The sequence below is a fragment of the Mastigoproctus giganteus genome, chromosome 8, assembly GCF_048544385.1.
Source record: "Mastigoproctus giganteus isolate SK-2022 chromosome 8, ASM4854438v1, whole genome shotgun sequence".
NCBI lineage: Eukaryota > Metazoa > Arthropoda > Arachnida > Uropygi > Thelyphonidae > Mastigoproctus > Mastigoproctus giganteus.
In genome coordinates this window covers 168,157,819-168,179,744 of record NC_143582.1, presented here as the reverse complement: position 1 = coordinate 168,179,744, position 21,926 = coordinate 168,157,819, and the positions used below count along the sequence as shown (strand labels likewise).

General features: G+C 37.9%; 1 protein-coding gene across 1 annotated transcript in view; it reads left to right on the top strand.

Moving 5' to 3' along the window:
- The window catches only part of LOC150081996 (lysosome membrane protein 2-like), a 302,034-nt gene that overhangs the window by 254,764 nt on the left and 25,344 nt on the right, over nt 1-21,926 (top strand). The window contains exon 12 of the mRNA XM_090380393.1: nt 6,412-6,564. Coding sequence (XP_090236519.1) covers nt 6,412-6,564 — 153 coding nt within the window. The remainder of the gene's footprint in view (nt 1-6,411; nt 6,565-21,926) is intronic.

The following is a 21,926-nucleotide window of genomic DNA, read 5'->3' as shown; positions in this document are numbered from 1 at the left end:
GGGACATGAACAGTTGGAGGAATTAATGCAGAAAACCCAGATCAAGAGACATGATAATTATGGGAGATTGGAATGTGGTGGTTGGAGAGAGAAGGTTAGAAAAGACTGTGGAGAACTTTGGTCTGGGTGTGAGAAACACAAAAGGTCAGTGCTTACTGGAGTTTTGTACAGAAGAGTCTAATGGTAGCAAATATGTGGTTTAAGGTGCCGTTCTGCAGAAGATATACATGGAAGAATCCTGGCGACTCGCGCAGGTACCAAATTGATTGTATCTTAGTTAAACAGAGAATCTGCAACCAAGTAAAGAAAGCAATGTCCTATCCAGGAGCAGACGGAGATTCAGACCACTCACTTGTGAAAATGAATGTGGAACTAAAATTGAAGCACCTGAATAAAAGGAAATCATTCATGAGATGGAACTTTGAGGAACTTTTACCTGCTTACTTTCGCCTGGTTTGTTCAATGCTTTTGCCGAAATGATAATTAAGGAGGCACTTGGGAATAAGAAGTGGGAGGTTAAAATAGGTCAAAAGTACATACAGGCCAAACTAGCAGGTTGTCCCACTACGCTGCAAAAAATGATCAAAAGACTAAATAAGAAAGAGCTGAAGTATGGAATGAAGATAAACATGATGTAAACAAAGGGAATGATGTGATTGGTAAGAGGTTACCAATCATGATGAAAACAAAGGGAATGATGATTGGTAAGAGGTTAATTCCCTTCCTAAAATGAGATTGATGGAGTAAGACTAGAATACGTAGAGTACTTTAGGTATCTGGGGCAGTTATTTGCACAGGACATTTCATGTCAAACTGAGATTCAATCCAGAATTGCAATGGCAAAACAATTGTTGATTACACAGAAGATGTTGCAGGAAATTAGGAAGAAGATAATAATGACATATATCTGGTCAGTGGCACTATATGCAGCAGATATGGATTGTAACAAAGAGAGACAAAAAGAGACTTGGAAACGTATTAAGACGTCTCCAAGAACAAAGAAAAATTTTAGGTTGAATAAGATCAACTACGCTAAAATGGGTGGGCCACGTGATTCAACATGGTGGATTGCTTCTGGATGCAGTGGAGGGGGACAGGAGGGACTAAAGTCTTGTATACGTAGCATATACAAGACTTTAGTCTTGTATATGCTACATATTTTGCCCATTTATATCGTAGCTTGCTTTTGGAAAGTGAGGGGGACCTGTGAGCCTATGTGATATTGTTTGCTGCTCTTTTGTGTCCTGTCAAGTACAGTTTTTCCTTTAGTGAAACACTGCTTTTGATCAGTGATATATTTCCTCTATCCAAAAGCTTCTGAAAGAACACCATCCAACTCTGTTGGTATTCAAGAAAAATTAGAGAAATTCCAGAGTTTGTGGCCAAAAACAGAAAATCAGCTAACCTTAGTGTATCTGAATTCCAGGGAGGCACCATAATAGTGTACAACATGGCCAGAAGTGAACGTCATTTTGACATCTAGTGAGCATGAGCAGTAAAATTAACACTTTAACAAGAAGGGGGTTAAAAATTGAGAATCATCACATTTTTCAATCCTTGAAAGGGAAAGGGGATTGACAGTTGGATGAGTTGTGTCTATCACCCAAAATAGTCTATATGCTGTTTGTTCTATGGTGATTTTTCCCTCTGTAATGAATAGTGCAATCATTTTGCAAGTAACATTTTTTAGAAACAATGCACATGCAAGGTGGTAATATGCAAAGAAGGCTATTCGTAAGAAAAATGATGACAATAAAAGATGGCACACAAAATGACATATTTGCCATTATTTTTGTATTTGAGTCATGCAGAATTTTCATGTAGCAAATTTCACAAGAACCTTGGAGAAAGAAAAAGACAGATAGGCATAATTTCCTCTTTTAAAAAAATTTGTTACATATACAGAAAATTAACAGCAATTTATTTATTTTCTCATTGTTTTACATTATTTTGTAAATATTGGCTTGATTTCTTTGGCTTGAGTAATGTTGAAGTTTCATGAAATTAATAGCTTCACACTCTTAAATTTAACAAAGTTTCTTATGTTCTCAACATTTTTCTGAAATTAAATTATTTTTAATAAATAATGAGTACTTCTATCTTCCAAAAAAAACACAGAATAAAGTGCAGTAGTCTACTCCTCATTTATTGGAGGAGATGGCACATAGTAGGTTCAATCCTCTTGTGCACTTTTGCTTGCAGTTGACAGATATGTGGTAGAAATGTCAACTTATTATCAAATATAAATCTCAAGAATTTGTCTTGGGTACTACTGAAATGAAGTTTTGTCCAAGTTTGGGCTCTGGTTCTGGTTGGGGTGAAGGTTCCGTTTGCAACAAAGGTACATTTTCAGACGGTCTTCTGAGGTGAGAACCTGATATGATTATCCATTGCCCAAGAGTTGATGTGGTCAATGGCATGCTGCAATTGTTTTCAATAACCCTTATATTGCAAGACTGTGAAAAGGTGTTAAAGTCATCAACAAAGAGGGCACTGTTTATGGTTGAAGGAAGTTGTTCAGTATGAGAATTAACTTTGATAGGAAAAAAATCTAATACTTAGAGGTGACCATTGGGGACTCCCTCTTTTTTGCAAAGAGATTAAGAGAGCAAATACCCCACACTAATTTGGAATGAGTGGTTCAGTAAAAAAAAAAATTATGAAAAGGGCTAGTGACCCCTAAGACCAAGATTATAGATCTTTTAAAATTCCATTTCCAAGCCATGTCATACACTTTCCATATCAAATAAAATTGACACCAGGTGCTCACATTTCAGAAAATCATCAAGGATAGATGTTTCCATTCTTATTAAATGATTGAGTGTTGAGCTATTCCTTCATAAGCCTTGCAAACGAGGTCATTTGTTTCTAGATATGACACAAGGCAGGCATTGGCCATCCTTTCCAGGATCTTGCATAAGCAGCTTGCTGGAGTGATGGGACAGTAATTGTTTGGAATTTTGGGATCCTTTCCTGGAAAGGCAAGAACAATTGCTTTATGCCAGGAATCTGGAAACTGATCTTTGAGAGATATATATATATATACTGTTATATAAACAAAACAGCTGATCATAGATTCAGAGGAAAGACGTTTAATCATCTATAATAGATGTCATCTTGTCTGATGGCACTCACCTTGGATAGAAATAGTGCCACTTTCATTTTATATTCTGTGAAAGACTGGTATGCCCCAGTTATTTGAAGATAACTGCAAATGCTGTTTTTCAGCTTTTTGTTTGAATGCCAGAAACTTGGGTAGGTTGTTTCAGCAGATGCTTTAGCAAATGACTCCCCTAGAGTGTTTGCAATTGTGCTCAGCAATTGCACATCCATTATGTTCTTAGATCGATGTACTGTATGATGTATCATTTTCTGGACTTTATCTCAGAAGAGCTTAGGGGAAGCAGTTTGGTTGATGGAAGATGTGAAGCAGATCCACGATTCCTTCTGACATCTAACATAATGTGCTTTGGTGCATGCACATTTGAAAGCTATTAGATTATTTATGGTGGGATAATGATGAAATATCCCCCATACCTTGTTTTGAGCCTTTAATCAATAGTTTCTGCCTTTGGAAAAGGCGGAAACTGTGTTGATGTCTTTGGATTTACAATTGCCGCTGCCCAGACAATACTTTCTGTGACTAACTGAGTCATTAATTGACTTCTTGCTGAATTGTTAAACAGCACCATATTTAACAATGGAAGTCAGTGTGATCAGTCTTCAACTGTGGTATTCTAGACTGGTGGCATGGTCTCCCTTTACATAGTGTGGATATCATGGGGAAGTGATCACTGCCATAAAGATGGTCTTCTACCCTCCTCTACAAACAGGGAGGAAAGAATGGAAGCATATAGAGAGGTCAGTCACAGTAAATGTATGGGTAGGCATGTGGAAAAAAAGGTAGATCCCACATTTAGAAGGCCAGGTCATTTTTCCCAGCATAAAACCGATGGTCCAACCCCTTTCATTAATGTCAGCACTACCCCGTAGAGTATTATGTCTATTGAAATCACCTGGTAATAGGAAAGGGGATGGAAATTGCCTAATGAGATCATAAAGGTCTGCCTGGGGGATGTCGTTCCCAGGTGGAACAAACAGGTAAGAGAAACCTACTGTTATTTTAATTGCTGCTGCCTCTAAGTTGGTGGTAATTGTTGTAGTTTTAAAAATGGTATAGTTACCCACAAGGATGTTAACTCCATGAACAGTTCTACCCCCTAGCCCTGTCTTTTACAAATAATAGAATAGTTATGGAAGTGAGGAACCTCATTCGCCTTTAAATAGGTCTCCTGTAAGCAAAAGCAGGTTGGCTTGTGCTTAAGGCGGAAGAGGAGGGCTTGATGTCATCACAGTTCCAACTGAATCCATGTAAATTTTCCATTTTAAGAATTTAAAGGTAGCCATTCATAAGATTTGTTGAGTCTGGTTGCTTCCGAAGGGTTGAGAGCTTGATTTTCTCATTCATGCATTTATGTCTCTTTGGAAAAAATAGGTGTTGGCATGTAACCATTTCTTCTTTTACAAAGAGTTCCAGGACAGATTTGTCCTGTTGACTCCTCGATATCCATCCATTTTTTCCTTGGTTGGCGGTGGCTCTAGCAGTTTTTTTTTCGTTTTCTTTCCTACTTGGTTTTGGTAATGGTGGAGCACTAGGAGGTACTAATTTTGGAGTGGCAGCTGACTGTTTTTGGTGGGTTTTTGAGACAATAAATAGCTTGCAATAGGAGTGAATAACTTTTGGTGGGATAGTCATGTCAGTTTGCATTGCAATGGAATGTTCCCCTGCAACTTACTCTGCATGCATAAGCTTTTTACTATTTATTGGCTTGACTGCGTTCCTTGTTTCCTGATAAGATATGTTTAGCTCCACCATTTGTATCTCTTTTTCCTCTTTCCACAGGCATGCTCTTGAGTGTGCAGGGTTCTCACCTTTGCAGTTGACACAAGTGGGTTTGGTGGCTGTACATGCAGCGCTTTTGTGGTCTTTTGCACTGCAATGAGCTGAGGCAGGTGCTCCATGACAGGCAGTCTGCAAATGCCTGTATTCCTGGCATTTAAAATCACATGGGTTTGGTATGTATGGCCTATGTAGCCAGCTTTTATTGAGTTAAGGGATGTTGGAGAGTTAAACGAAAGGATGAGGTTTCTAGGTGGTACTGACTTCCCATCCTTATGCATGGAAATTCTTTTAACAGCTACCACTCCCTGTGGTTTTAGTTCAGAGCAGATTTCCTCCTCAGGACACCTCAAGCAGGTCCCACTCTGAGATGACACCTGATGAGTTTAATATTCTGTATGGTGTCACAGTAAGAGGTATTGCTCTGATCAGTGTTGCTCAGAGTAACTGCTCTGAGTGCCTGTCATTTTTTGTTTCACTTAAGATATCCTCATAAGGTTCCCAGAAATCCATTAAGAGCCTCTTAACTGATTTCACGCTACCTCCTAACCCCTCTAGACCCTTCTGTATGAAGAAGGGTGACATTTTCCCAATAGGTTTCTCAGTTTGAATAAGGGTGACATTTTCCCAATAGGTTTCTCAGTTTGAATAAGGGTGACATTTTCCCAATAGGTTTCTCAGTTTGAATGTATAATCAAGAATCTTGGAGTGTGCCCTGATGGTACTTTGGTTTCTTTGCTGCATTGGCATTGTCTGTTTCTTTGGTTTGGTTTTCTGATAGAGACCAGGTTGAGGCTATAGAAGGAATTGCTTTATCAGTATTCATAATTTTTTATTTTGTTTCAGTGCCTGGACTCCCCACCCACCGTGGAGCCCAAATGTGACACTCACTACACGGCAAACAGTAAATGTGCTCTGAAGTGGGAATGCCAGGGCTATTCAGATACCATATCCATGCCACCACCAGTCCAAATCCTGTCCCTCAGACCATGAGGGTTGGGATGTGGCATTGATACTGTTGGCTCTAGCAGGTAAATCCACTAGCTGATTGGGCCTTCCAGGACCACCTGACATCAAAGCAGGTGTGTTGAAGCTGGGTTCCTCAACCACCAGGATTTCCCTTTCTGAATTTCCACAGGTTGCAGTGCACAGCAAATGTGCTGATTCCTATAATTGTTACCTTGGAACTTTGACTGTGGGCATTGGATCCCAGTGATACTAATTTGGAAGCCCAGCAGCATCATTGAGAGCCCCCCCCCCCCCTCACCATGTACAGGTGCCCATGTTGATGTATCACACACAAGTATATTGCATGTCAGTGGATGCCATATTTGAGCATCTCTTGTAATATATATTTTTTTCTATGATGTAGTCATTGATGTTAATGAAGCAAATTATGATTATTTACTTTATATTAATAAAGATAATTACAACAATAGTTTATAATAGTCTGTATGTAATAACTATTGCATATTTAAAAATGTAATAATTACCATTTGTTCATTTAATAGAGTGCTGAGATAACACCTGAATTAAGTAAGAAGTTCATTGCCAAAGTGCAGACTCCAATTAAGGTTGGAAAAGCTGTTCTTGTAACCACCATAGTTGTGGGAAGCATTTTAATTTTCATAACAATTTGTGTAATATTATATTGCACAGCCAAGGTAAGTATCATTTCATTAGTGAAAATATTTTTTTGCTTCAGCTACTCTGAAAAATTTGAAAAATTATAGTGGCCTTAGTACATTCTTTAAAGATATTTATTATTCAATAAAATAACAAGATCAACAAAGTCTAATAATGAAGTTAAAAACTATTGAAATAACTTTTCAATACTCCTAGTAATTGCAGAACAGTTTATGATATTACTGTTCCATTCAGACACTTTGACAGTGATTGTAATATGTGAAGGTCAGCATATTGAGCTAATTGATTTTGATGCAGGTGCTTGAAGTAGATATGGTTCTCAATCTTTATGTAATTGTGATTTCCTATCCCTTCCTCCAGCTTGACTACCTTTGTTGTACCCTTTTTCTATTTTTCACAGTGCATAATATTTAAACCATACCATTCATTAATTGCCCCCCCCCCTCCACAATAGTGATAACTGCTTCACTGAGGTGGAAGTTAAGCCCACATTTTGGAAACCAGTGGAATAGGCTAACTAGTATTTACAAGGTGTAGTCCAGTTTCTGTTAATATCATAGGGCTGTTCAATAATATAAAGCTATGCTAGTGCATCCTACTTTTCTGCATTTCTTACCTCTTTATCTACACAGTTACAAGTCAGCACCCAGTTCTCATAATACTGTGCAAAGCCTTCTTTGTATTGTGCTGTGCTGATATATTAATGTTCCCACTGTATTTCTGAATTCCATTGCAGATTATCTTTCAGTTTAGGCAGCCAGATGTCTGATGGATCTAGATCTGAAGAATATATAGTGCAAAGGTTTCAATCCCCTTGTCAGAGAAATTCCCAGAATGGCAGTGTTGACTTTAGGAGGTGAAGTCTTGAAAAATTAAATTGTGCCAAATGGGAGCAAATCTGCAGGCAAAAGTTGGTGGTTGTTTTTTTTTAGATGTATAAGCAGTTTACATCGTATTGTGTCATTATGTATTATGTTCATACAAGTTTGTTTTCATGTTGTGATATGCATGTTGTTATGGGCATAACAGCTTGAAATAGCTCATGGGATGAACTTTATTCCTTCCACTCAAGATTGGCTAACTACAGTCCTGGTTGAAGAGACCTTTCAAAATTCCTCTGGTTCATGACTGGACTCAAATTCAGACCTCTTAAAATGAGTGATAGGTAGTGAAATCACCGTATTGCCATGTAGGATGCAAATGTTGGTCCAGTTATTGTGACACCCTTTAGAACATGGTTAAAGAAGGGCAAACCCTTTCTTATCCCAAAAAATTGTGTAAAGAACATTGTCAGCTGATGCAGCCACCTAATTTTTTTTGACGTTAAAAATGTTTTTACTGGCGTTATTTGGAAAAAAGCATTACCTTACCTAGAAATCATCATGAAACCTGATGTGCATGTTTTGTACTTGTTGCTGCAGTGATGCAACAAGTAAATGCATGCACCCAAGAAAACTGAATTGCATGCAACAAGTGCAGTGATGCAACAAGTTGCAGTGACACAAGTACAATTGAGCAGTGATGCGCTACGTTATATCGGCATAATGATTAATACGCGAGTGACTGTGCCAAAATCTGCAGCCCAGTGTTCGAAGGAGTATCGTGAAAGAAAGAAAGGGAAGTTGGACAGAAATATGAATCCAGATGAAATTCAAGTGTTTCGTTATGCCTGGGAGTTTTCAAACTGCACCCAAATAAACTTGAGCTGAAATAATGAAGGAATATCGAGAAATGGAAGAAAAGGAAATTAGAAATTCAAATTATTCCGAATAATAATGAAATTCAACCACAGAGTTCTTCTATGCCTGATACTTATCAGGAATCTACAACTTCAGCAGAACAAATGAAGGAATATTGTGCATGAAAAAAAGCGAAATTAGAAATGGCTAATAATGAGATTCCTGATTACATCCCTATAGTGTCTACATGAGCTGACAGTGAGTTTGAAAAACTATTGTACAAAAACCCCTTTTGGATTTAGTTGTAATGTTTGTGATCGTTTATGGTTTCAATTAGATTTGAAACGATTTCCAAAAACTTCATATGAATTACTTCAAAATTAAATTTGTTTACAAGAAGTGAGTACTTTCATGACGAGTAATACATGTCACACTTCATTAAAAGAGGGACGGATACCAACTATGGCCACATCAAATGGATTTATATATCCAACATATCCTGCTGATTTGCCTCCACTGGATGTTATAACTGAGCATTTGATATCACCACGATTACCCTTTATGCACATTCATTGTTTGTTATGAACATGGACAATATGGGATCATTGGACAAGTAATAAATGTACCAGTTAATATAAATACAATGGTTCATCAATTACCTAGAGAATTAGATGACGATTATGCCATTAATGTATACATAAAATGAAGACTTACATAAATCATATCTACAAGGATGTGTGCAGAAGAAAATAGTGAAAATATGGTTACAGTATTTGATAAATTCACCTTTGTATAAATTCTATGGCATAAAAGTGAGTAAAGATTTCTTGGGGATGAATGATGATAGTGAACAGGAACATTCAGATGAAACTGTGGAACCTGTCAACAATGATGATGAACTATTGTTAATTCAACAACAAACATTATTATGGTCTGAAGATAAATATTTATTTATAGTACCGGATCAGAAATAATCTCCAAGTTTCATATTTCATATACATGCAGAAGAACTTTCTTTTCCAGCTATTTATTTGGGACATGCATGAAAATTTAAAATTGGATTGAAAATTACTCCCTTTATGATGGCATAAAGTGAAATTCGTAGATCTGATCATCGTGGAGTAACTCCCCAACATTTGCTATATATGGCTATGCAAATGTGTACCACAGAAAATTTGAAAATTACATTTAAATCAGTAGGAATAACAGCCAATATTACTCATTCTATATTGGAATCAAAAGAATTTATAAACAAGACATTAGAGATGCTGGCAATTCATGAAATTGTAGTGGCATTCACTACAATTTCATGAATTATTACAAGTTTGACAGTCCGATAGTACATTTTCTAAAATTCTTACAAAAATAGGCAATGGAGAAGCATTATTACCAGATGAACTTAAAATTATAGAATCAAGATTTGTTAGCAAAGAAGATGCTACTAATTTATGTCGGCAAGGGATTCAAAATAAAATTCATAAAATGTCAGTGACTGAAACTGCAGGACTTCCATACATTCTACCATTATTGAAAGGAAAACCGTACATGATTACTACAAATATAGATGTGGTCGATGGATTGATAAACAGTGCAATCGGTACTTTAGTATATTTAAAATTTGAGGACGACAAAACAGTTAAAAGTATGGATGAAATTTCCTGAGTCAAAAATAGGACATAACCTTCAATCTCATTATAAGTAATTTGTGAAAGATAAACATTTACCTAGTCAATCCGTACCTATTATAAAACGATCAACTAAGATTCCAGTCAAGAACAATATACGATATCGTTCCCCTATTTATAAATAGTGTATGATCGAATTCGTGTAGTGTAAACACATGTTATACGAGGACTGACTGTATTGTGAAAATATCGTAATGCGAACCCAATAACATGTGGGATTTTTTTTTTTTTTTTTTTTTTTGAAACTAAGCTATTTATCTCTCTAAAAGGTCATATTTTATGACGTAAGTATGTAACATTCCCGTTATAAGAATCTATTTTGAACGCCTTTGTGATATTTTACTAAAGCATGTTTCTGGAGGTCATGACCAAAAAACAATTTGCACTTTCCAGTTTATTGAGCTTTCCTGTTAGCGCAATCTGTTATAAATGGGTAGTAAACTCGACCTTATTGCATTTGCGATAATCCTGATAACTTGAATTCTGTGGGTTTTTAAGTTATGGTATTATGGTAAAATGTGTTCCCCTTCACTGAAATCTTCAATCATATTTAAAAAACAATTTCAGAAACTTCTCTTCATTCCTATTTACGTATTACAATGATGAAGGGAAAGCAACCAACAGAAAGTGCAAGTACCAGGAAACAAAATTGATTTAGAAATGAAGATAAAAATGATTAAGAAGTACAAAGTTTGTCATCAATTGCAAGGGAATTAGGTCTTGCTGCTTCAACAGTGAATACTATTTTAAAGGACAGTGCACGTATAAAAGAAAATGTCAAAGGATCAACACATTTAAGATCAACAGTGAACAAAAAACAGTGTTCAGATGCTATATCGAAGATGGAAAAGCTATTAATAATATGGATGAAAAATCAGATTCAGAAGCAAGTGTCTCTGAGTCTAATGGCCATTCAAGCAAAAGCAAGAAGTATTTATGAAGATATTAAGAATAAGTACGACAAACCCGAAGCCAAGTTCGTGGCAAGCAATGGGTGGTTTAATAAGTTCAAGCATCGTGCTGGTTTTCACAACGTTAACATTTGCGGGGAAGTTGCCAGTGCCGATTCTGCAGCTGCAGAGAAATTTTGTGATGTGTTGGAAAAAATTATTGATTTAGCCGGCTTTCAACGCAGCAAATTTTTAATGTTGAAGAGACGGTTCTGTATTGGTAAAAAAAATGCTGGATCGAACATGTATTGCCAAAGAGGAAAAGACAATGCAAGATTTCAAGGCTTCAAAAGATAGAGCCACACTCTTGCTTGGGGCTAATGCAGCGGGAGATTACATTAAAACCACTGCTTATATACCATTCTAGAAATCCTCGTGCATTTTAGGGCATCAGTAAAGCCACCCTACCCGTGCATTTCCAATCGAACTAGACAGCACGGATAACAATATCTCTCTTTGAGGATTGATTTAAATGCTGCTTCATTCCCGAGGTTGAAAAATATTGTAAAGACAACAACGTTCCTTTCAAGATTTTGCTTCTATTAGATAATGCTCCTGGACATCTTATGCATCTAGATGATTTCAGTTCGAACATGAGTCATATTTATACCGCCAAACAAGACTTCGTTCATCCAACCTATGGTTCAGGGTGTTATTTTGAATTTAAAAGCATGCTATTTAAGCACAACATTTTGTTCAAGCGCTTGTCTGTAGTAGACAATGAGAAAAATTTTACGTTAAGAGACTTTTGGAAATCTTAATATTTACCACGCCATCTTAAACATTAATAAGGCCTGGGCAGAAATTATGAAGAGTTGTTTAAGTGGCACATGGAAGAAAATATGTCCATGGCACGTAAAAGGCATTGAAGGCTTTAAAAAAGACTAATCATATGAAAAGGTTACAGATAAGATTGTAAAGGTTGCAGAGCTACTTCAGTTGGGGATTGTTGCCAAAGATACGGAGGAGTTAGAGGAAAAAGAGAAGGAATTACCTAACGAAGAACTTATTGACTTGCAGGCAGCGATAGTGAAAGAAGAAAATGCTGACGAAGCTAAGATGAACCAAATGAGGAGCCAAGACACTTCATCACCAGAGAGAAATGGCAATGGCATTTTGTGAAATTTCATCGGCAATGGCGAGGTTCGAGAAGGTGGATCCTGACAGCAAATGATTTTTAAAAGTTGAGAGGGGCGAATGATGTGCTTGCTTGATACAAAGAAATCTACGATGAAAAGGAAAAAAGCCACCATCCAGTCATCCATTAATATGTTCTTTTTTAAGGTTGAGTGGCCAACCCCTTCTAAATCTCCTCAACCTCCATAGTGGCGTACTTATCAGCTGAAGACATTGATTTTGGCAGTGATGCTCGAGAGGTGAAACTTACTGACATTATGCCTGTCTCCTCTCTTTTTTGTCATTTTATAATTTTTAAATATTTTAAATTGCACGCTTCTGTAATTTTTCTTGTGCATGAGATAAAAAATTGAATAAATACTATAAATAATTCTATTCACATGTTTGTCGAACATTTTCTTTTTTGATTCAGTCAATTCAGCGAGCACAGTTGCCAGTGCTGTGCAACCTTGGGAGTTCCGCAGAATGCAACCCTTACATTAATTGGGGAATGGCTGTATAACTAAGCTATTTATCTCTCTAAAAGGTCATTTTTATAATGGAAATTGCACTACACTTTCATCATTGTTCTGTTATAAGAATCAATTCTTGAATGCCTTTGTGATATTTTTCTAAAACACATTTCTGGAGGTCACTACCATAAAACAATAAAAACAACATGCAATTTTGAGTTTATTGGACTTTACTGTTAGTGCAACCTATTAATGGTTGTACTAACAATGGGTATTATATTATCAACGGGTAGTAAACTCGATCTTATTGCATTTGCGATAATACCAATAACTGGAATTTTGTGGGTTGTTACGTTATGGTGAAATGAGTTCTTTCACTGAAATCTTCAGTCATATAAAAACCATAAATACATTTTCAGAATCTTCTCTTCATTCCTATTTACTTATTACAATGGTGAATGGAAAGGAACAAACAGAAAGTGCAAGTGGTGGCAGTGTAGGAAATGAAACAAAACTGATTTAGAAATGAAGATGATTAAGAAGTATGAAGCAGGACAAATTTTTCCATCTATTGTATGGAATTAGGTCTCGCTGCTTCAACAGTGAATACTATGTTAAAGGATCAACACATTTAAGATCAACAGTGATCACAAAACAGTGTTCAGGTGCTATATTGAAGATGGAAAAGCTATTAATAATATGGATGAAAATCAGATTCAGAAGCAAGTGTCTCTAAGTCCAATGGCCATTCATTCAAGCAAAAGCAAGAAGTATTTATGAAGATATTAAAGATAAGTACAGTGAACCCCAAGCCAAGTTCATGGCAAGCAGTGGGTGGTTTAATCGTTCAAGTATCACACTGGTTTCCAAAACATTTAAACTACATAAATGAGAGCTTACATATGCTCAATTTTTCCTACTTTCTATTAATATTTTGGAAATAAGTAGTTACCTTTTTATTCAGTCCATAGGATTGAATAAAAGGTAACTCTGGTTTCCAAAGATAGTGCTGGTTTCCAAAACATTTAAAAAAGGTCACTGTTGAAAAAAAGCCGTGAAATAGGGTTGAATTTGAAAGTGTCTGTAATTCTGCCCAGACACGATAGGAGGGAGTATATGATGAGAGCCTTGTCGATCAATTCGGCCCTGGAAAGATTGTGCAAGGCTCAACGGGTAGAATTTTTTTCAGCCTGGACTGTACTTGTTAACAGGAGAGATTGCTTCTACAGGGATGGGATACACTTAAATAGAAAGGGTGCAAGAATATTTGCTGATGCTATCGAGGCAGTGTTAGGTAGGTCGGAAAACTGCTAGCTTGGGGGAGACAAAGACGAATAGATTAACAGTAGCCACTGGCAGAGGTGAAAGAGATTCTTGCACTGCTTCTATTGGAATGAGCAGAAGCCTGAAAAACAAGATGCAGGATATTTCAGAGACTGCTGGGAGTCATTGCGGTACAAGTAAACACATGGGTTGTGTTAGGGTAGCTAAGAATAGAAATAGGTGCATGTATACTTGCGTGTACACCAATGCTAGGAGTTTAGTAAATAAATTTGATGAATTTGAGGTATTGCTCAAAACATCAAAGGCAGATATTGTTGGGATATCAGAGACGTGGTGTCACACAGATATAAGGAATGCAGAACTGGAATTTGGGGAGTACAACGTCTACAGAAAGGATAGACTGGATAGGAAGGGAGGAGGGGTTATGCTATTAGTTAAGAAATACATAAAATCCAAGGAAGTGAAGCCAGTGGACATCGCTGGATGGTGCAGTGTCGAGTCAGTTTGGTGTAACGTAAGCATTGTTTTCTACATCAGCATGTTCGGGAGGCAACTAGAGGGAGGAATACTCTTGATTTGATTATCAGCAGTGATTCTTCATGCATTAAGAATCTGCAGATAAATGAACCACTAGGTTGGAGTGATCACAGTGTGCTGAAGTGGGATTTACTCAAAGAGGTAACTACCATTAGGGGTAAAGGGAAGGGTTATTGCTTTTGTAAAGGCAACTACGATGGACTGAGACAGTATTTAAATTCTATACAGTGGGACCAACTGATGATGTTACCAACAGCAAATTCAAAATGGGAAGCATTCAGAGCACTTATCTTGGAAGCTACTAGGCTTTACATACCAACTAAGAAATATTGTTCAAGGTTTAGGCCTAAATGGATGTCAGATGAATTGATGAGGCATATGGCAGAGAAGAAACATGCATGGGATACATACAAATTAACACATGACACAGAAGCCTATGATAGATACAAGTTGATCTGTAACCAAGTTACAAAGGAGGTTAGGCAGGCGAAGGCAGATTACAAGAAATCTTTGGCAAGGGATGGAAAGAAAAACAGCAAAGAGTTCTTTACTTATGTAAACTCTAGAAGGAAGGGGATGAATCAGATTGGTCCACTTGATATTGATGGGTCAACTGTTGATGATCCTGCTCAGGTAGCTAACAAACTAAATAAATATTTTGCATCGACATTCACACATGAGGAGTTATTTAGCGAGGGGAAAGCCAGAGGTGTATTCAACTCTAGCAGTAAGCTAGAGAATCTTGTAATAACTGAGAGTCAAGTGGAGGAGAAATTGTTGAAGATAAACACAACAAAGGCACCCAGGGTGGATGGGATCTATCCAGTTATATTAATGGAGGCAGCAGAGGAAGTAAGCAAACCCTTAGCCATAATTATGAGAGCTTCCTTGGACTCAGGGGAGATACCCACAGACTGGAGATGTGCAAATGTGACCCCAATTCACAAAGGAGGATCAAAGGCTGACACAAGTAATTATAGACCTGTGAGTTTAACTTCTGTTCCAGGAAAATTAATGGAGGCACTAGTTAAAGAAGCACTGCAGGATAATTTAGACAAGACTTCAGTTATAGCTTGGACACAGCATGGTTTTGTTAAGGGGAAGTCTTGCCTGACCAATTTGATTGGATATTATGATGCAGTCACAAAGGAACTGAATGCAGGGAATAACTTTGATATTATATACTTGGATCTTAGAAAGGCTTTTGATACTGTTGCACATGGAAGACTGCTGCACAAATTGGAGCAGTGTGACATTGGAGGCAAATTGCTGCTGTGGATAAAGGGGTGGCTGAGGGGGAGAAGACAAAGAGTGGTAATCAATGGACACTGCTCGTCGTGGACTAATGTTATTAGTGGAGTCCCTCAGGGCTCAGTGTTGGGTCCATTATTGTTTTCTGTATTCATAAATGATATTCATGATGGCATATCAAGCTTAATGTCGAAGTTTGCAGACGATACAAAGGTAGGCAGGGTTGTCAAGGACACTACTGACACTATGCTGCTTCAACAGGATCTGGAAAGGCTGAGCAGATGGCTGAGAGGTGGCAAATGAAGTTTAACATTGACAAATGTAAAGTACTAAACCTAGGAAACATCAACCCCAGAGCAACGTATCAACTCTGTGGTACTACACTGACAGTGGTAGAGAATGAAAGGGACCTGGGGGTGGTTGTGCAGTCAGATATGAAATTCTCTGAGCAGTGCAGACGGGCTGCAAGAGTAGCTCATGGTGTATTGTCAATGATATATAGGAATTTTTCTAGCAGGGATAAGGAGGTGATTATTCCCTTGTATAAGGCAATGGTCAGGCCACACCTAGAGTACTGTATACAGGTCTGGAGGCCTCATTTCAAGAAGGATGTAGAGCTGCTGGAACGAGTACAGAGAAGGGCAACAAGATTAGTGAATGGAACAAAGGGGTGCTCTTACGAAGAAAGGCTTAAGTTTTGCAAATTAGTGTCTGGAGACTAGGCACCAGCGAGGTGATCTGATAGAGGTGTATAAAGGTTTGAATGGTTTGAGCATGCTCAATGCTGATGGGATTCTTCCTCTCGCTCAGAATAATCACCTGAGAGGGCATAAATTCAAATTGAGGAAAGACAGATGTAGGATAGACGTGCGGAAATTTGCCTTTAGCCAGCAGGTGGTTGGTTGGTGGAACAGACTTCCATCCCATGTGGAAGTTTATAGCCTAAATAAGTTTAAGGCTCAGCTGGACAGGTATTTTGAACGAACAGAGGGGTGAAGTGGAAGTGTTTTTTTTTGGCTGATGCTGTATAAGCTTGCTTTCTTGCATCAAATGCCTCTACTAATGCTAACTACTTAAACGAGAGCTTGCATATGCTCAGTTTTTCCTCTGTTCTATTAATATTTTGGAAATAAACAAGTTACCTTTTATTCAGTCCGTAAGATTTCTTTGGACTATTGTCATGTTCACTGGGTAGAATGAAACCCCGTGAATCTGACAGTAGTCAAAGTTTTAGTCCGCTTAAGGGAGGAATCCTTTAATTTCTTTGTTTTATCGCATTTTAATAGTATTTTATTCGTATTCCAGTGAGGAATTTTTAATTGCATGGTTTTATCGTACTTTAATCTTGTTTTAATAGTACTTTATTTGTATTCCAATTTCGCATTTATGACAAAATGTCTTCCTTCACTGGAGGTTGCATGATGGGTTTAATATTTCTGGGGTCGGGGTGGGGTTCACCGCTGTGATTCTGGAGTGTTGGACTCTCCGTGTGTCAATATTGAGTTTTAAATTATTTTAATTATGTAATTTTGTTTCAAGCATCATTTCGTAATTTATTCGTATAAGGAGATTTGGGAAAGAAGAAATTCTATGGACTGAATAAAAGGTAACTCCATGTTTATTTCCAAAACATTTAAAGTATGCAGTGAAGTCGCCAGTGCTGATTCTGCAGCTGCAGAGAAATTTTGTGATGTGTTGGAAAAAAATCCTCCACAGCCCTTAAATTCTGCAGTATCGTGCTTATCAGTTGGGAGTTAATTCTGGCAACGATGCTCGAAAGGTAAACTTACTGACATTATGCCTGTCTCCTCTCTTTTTGTAATTTTGTACAGTTTGGAAATTTTTCCTGTGCATGAGATAAATTTGAATAAATAATTCTATTTACATGTTCGTTGAACATTTCTTTTTTGCTTCAATCAAATTCAGTGTGTGTAGTTGAGTGCTGCATAAGCATTTAGGGAAATTCCAATTTACTTAAAATTCAACTTACAAAGAGTTCTGCGGAATGCAACCCTTACATAAGTTGGGGAGTGGCTGTATAGGTAAATTAAATAAAGTACTAGAAAAAGAAATGAATTGAGTGTACAATATACAGAACATATTAAATGACTTACATAATCCATTAGTTTGTTTACAAAACACATTACATAAGAATATATATATTGAATTGCATAATTTAATACATTGACTTCAATATAGTTGGAGTTTTCATTGCTCAGGACATGGGTTATAATATTAGTGACTTTGTCTATCCACCACTGAGTATTCTTTTTCTGTACTTTCGATTCCTACTAAACTTTAAGTCGACATCTAAACCTTTGGTGCGTGATAACATCTGCTGAGGAAGAAACCAGTCTGACAGGTGGAGACATGTTTGAAGAGGGCAGAGCTGTGGAGTTTCTCACAGATGTGCCACTGGGATCCTCCATGCACAGAAGAAGAGAGAGGCGATAAGGCCAGTCTTGAGCTTGACTGTTGTAATGAGTCTCCTTTCATCGACAAGCCAGGTGAGCCTTGAGATTTTGAGTGTTTTGGCCATAGTGGTGGTCCGGAGCTGGGGAGATAGGCCAAGCTTTTGGCAAGCCTACTTGAGGAGCCAGTACTTGGAGGAGAACACTGGTTTGATGGTGGTGGAAAATATGCATGCCCAAATCTCTGCAGCATAGAGAAGTGGGGGATAAACTATTGTAGCAATATCTGACCGTGGTGGATTTGTCGGTTATACGTTATAGATGCTGCCTGCATATCCATCTGTCTGGTGGCTTTTGTGAGAAGCGGGTCTATATGTTGGCTGAAGAGAAGCTTTGCCAAATCTGATTCCTAGGTCAATGTTGTTTTGAACAAGTGGGATGGAAGCTCCATTGAGGGCTGGATGGATATTTATTGGGTGCTACTTTAACGAGAAGACCATGGTTTCTGACTTCTCAGGATTGATGTGCAGGCCAAACTGTTTCAGTTAGGTAGATATTGATGAGAGAGTGGAGGTTTGGTGAGGACCCTCACCAATGGAGATTTGGTGAGGGTCTTGGTTTGTCTTAACTGGCATGAGTACCTTTAGGTCATCAGCTTTTGGATTACCAATGGAGCAATGATTGCAGTAAAGAAGAAGCCAGATAGTGCTGCTTGTGGGACTCCAACCAACATTAATTTGTAGTATTGGGAGTTATCTATAGACAGTTTCACTGTGTGGTTAGGCAGCAGAGATATGAGGAAAGCTAAGATGTCACCACCTGTATGATAGTGTTTCTCTAGTAGAAACAGCTGTAAGAGAGATGGGATATGCATGGCGTCGAATGCAGATTTAATGTCTACATAGGTGGCTACCAGTTTTTCTCTATTATCAAAGGCTGTGAGGATTCTGTTAGTAGTTGCTAGGAGATCGGTCACTGTTGATCTGTGTGGAAGTGCATAGTGAATTTGTGGGGAGTTGTTTGGCAGATATGTTTAGTGAGGATTGGTAGTAGTGTTTTTTTTTTTCTAGCAGCTTCAATATGTGGGTTGAGTTTGAGATCGGTCTATAGTGTTTCACAATTGATGGAGCTTGAATTTTTGGCCTTAGTTCCATTGGTGTGGGAAGCATCAGTTTGCGAGCACTGAGTTGACAATATGCAATACAGCTTGTAGGATGTAGGGGACTTTGGCTTTTAAGCATAAATTGCAGGATCCTGTCAGGTCTGGTAGTAGAAGTTTCTGGCAGTGAATTTATGGTGGCAATTAATTTTTGTCTTGACAACTAATTTTTTTCCGGGTTAATTAGAACCTACAGCACTTAGTACTGTTCGTGGGTTGAAGTCTGAGAAGGCTGAAGATACTTGTTTGCATTAGCTTGAATTTCTGTGAATTGTAATTTTCAGGAAATGCATGTGAAGGAAGGAAGGCTGTTTCAATTTTTCCTCTTCCTTATTTATCCCTTCAATAGAAGTTTAAGGGATAAATGAGGAAGAGAAAAAGTTGTTTCTGTGAGTTTGGAGTTGGACAGTAAATGGATGCTGACTGGTTATGGCATATGTTCAGGCTGGGTTGGAAGAGAGTGGAGGAATTGCAAAAGTCAATTCAGAAGAACAGTCTGAATTGGCTTTGGCAATTCCTATCTGTAGAAAAGCCATGCAGCAGAAACAGAATATCTTTGAAACAGCATGGAGAGTCTTTGTAAGAGATGGGAGGTTAATTAACCTGACTGCCCTCCTTTGAAGGGAGTCTAGAAGCCTGCAAGAGGGTGAGGGAACTACCTCAGATGTGGAATCAACACAGTAGTGCAGATATGAGATTTGTACAGTGCGACTAGTTGTTTAGAGAAAAAGTAATACTGAGTGAAAGAGAGAATCCAGTTTTTTAGATGAAGAGGAATCAATATTTGTGATGCACTTATGCAGAGAGAAAGAGGGGGGGGGGGTAATCCCTAATAGAGATATGATCTTGTCTAGAAATCTGAGTGTCATCGAAGATATGTATAGGAGCAGCACTCTTTTTTTGTGAGATATAAGACAGAAGAATTGAAATTATCTTTGCCCCATTAGAGAATTACCTGAAGATCAGCATTTAAGGAATTGGTGATGGATACTCAAGAAGTTGAAGCTGTTTGTGCAGGACAGAGTTTCTAAAACTGGAAGGTGGAATGGAACGTGCTGCCATCAGCAAAACTATGGATAGCATTTACAGTCAATGGAAGAGGGTCATTAATATACAAGAGGAAAAGAGTGGGAGAAAGAAATGAACCTAGGGAAACACTGGCATTAATGGAGAAGTTAGACAGAGCCATCTCCCATCACCCATATTGAGCAATCAAAGAGAATTGGATACCCAATTGCAAAAAAAAAAAAAAAGTTTGCAGTACGTAAGATGGAAGCTTGTTTAGAAGACCTTTATGCGAAACATGATCAAAAGCCTTATAAATACCAAGAGCAACTGTTTTGAGTATCACTAAACTTTTTTCCATTGAATTATTCATAGACAGTTAACACACACACACACACACACACACACATGCACACGTGCCTTGACCATCTGCACATGTCTAAGGTCTCCACACAATGAGTTCCAGGATTGCTGATGCCTTTGCAGAGGTAATGTCAAATGCAACGTTCTTGCCAACTGTTGGATTTGTGTAATGCAGATGTTAACTTTTTTGATCTGTTGGTGACAAATTCTGGGTGTACCAGTATGATCTGAGGACTAGACATGTCAAAGTAGTGGAAGCACACCTTCTTCCCACCTCCCAAAAAGGCAAAGACCACTCCATCTGCAAAGAAGGTGATGTTGTCATTGTTTTGGGACAGAAAAGGGGGGTTATCCTGACAGATTACCTACCTCGTGGTTCCACGCTTAACATAGAATACTACAGAAATCTTTTGAAAAAGTTATGCAATGCTTTTAAGGTAAAGTGTGGAATGTTAACCGAAGGTGTCTGTCTTCTGTCAGACAATGCACTGGCTTCCACGGCCGTTGCTACCACCAACTTTGTTGCCCCAGTGTGGCTTCGAACTACCGCAATACCCACCCTACTCTCTTGACCTAGCACCATCCGACTTATTTTGAGAAATGAAGAAACCATTGTGTGGACACCTGATTCATCTCAGGAAGTCATCAATGAAGTAGAATCGTGGTTTCAGGCAAAAAGTGCAGGCTTCTATAATCAAGGCATTAAACAACTGATCCATAGATAGGAGAAATGTGTTACTATACATGGAGAGTACATAGAAAAGGATTAAAGTTCCTGTGAAGTTTCACCTTTCTGGGGCTATTATTTGTAGGTGAAGGTACAAACTTTTTGATACCCCCTCATATCACAAGTGGATTGACACTGATAGAATCCATATTTGATCAATGGAAGGTTTTGGGATAGTTTGTGGTTAATATATTTCTCCATTACTTTGGAAAAAAACAGATTTAAATGCAATGGATTAATAATTGGATAGGAGGGGTTGGTAGGACAGTACTGTCATTGACAGTTCTAAATTTATACCTTTTTTTAAATTGCACAGCATAACCCAAAAAGGTGAAACCCTCCATATGTTTGGAAATATGCAACCAGTTTATTTGGTTTCAGCTACTGTGATGGAACCTCTCCCTGCAATCCCATGGTATTTTACTATGTAGGGCAGATGCAGCCCATTTCTAGGGGTTGGAGGTGCACATAATGGTTGCTATATATTTAATTATATAAGTTTTACTTTCATATACTGCTTGGTGGTTCACTTTGCAAAATATATATTTTTCACAGTTCAGCATACATCCACTAATACATCCACAAACCAGCCACTAGCTAATGAAAAGACATTAAGCGTCATAATAGTTGTGCTGGCAGTCTCACATTTTTAAATATATAATGCATTTCTTTCCAAGCTTCTGCTTGCTTGCTTGTTTGTTTGTTTTAGAGTTTTATGGCGCATTAGCATCTAAGGCTA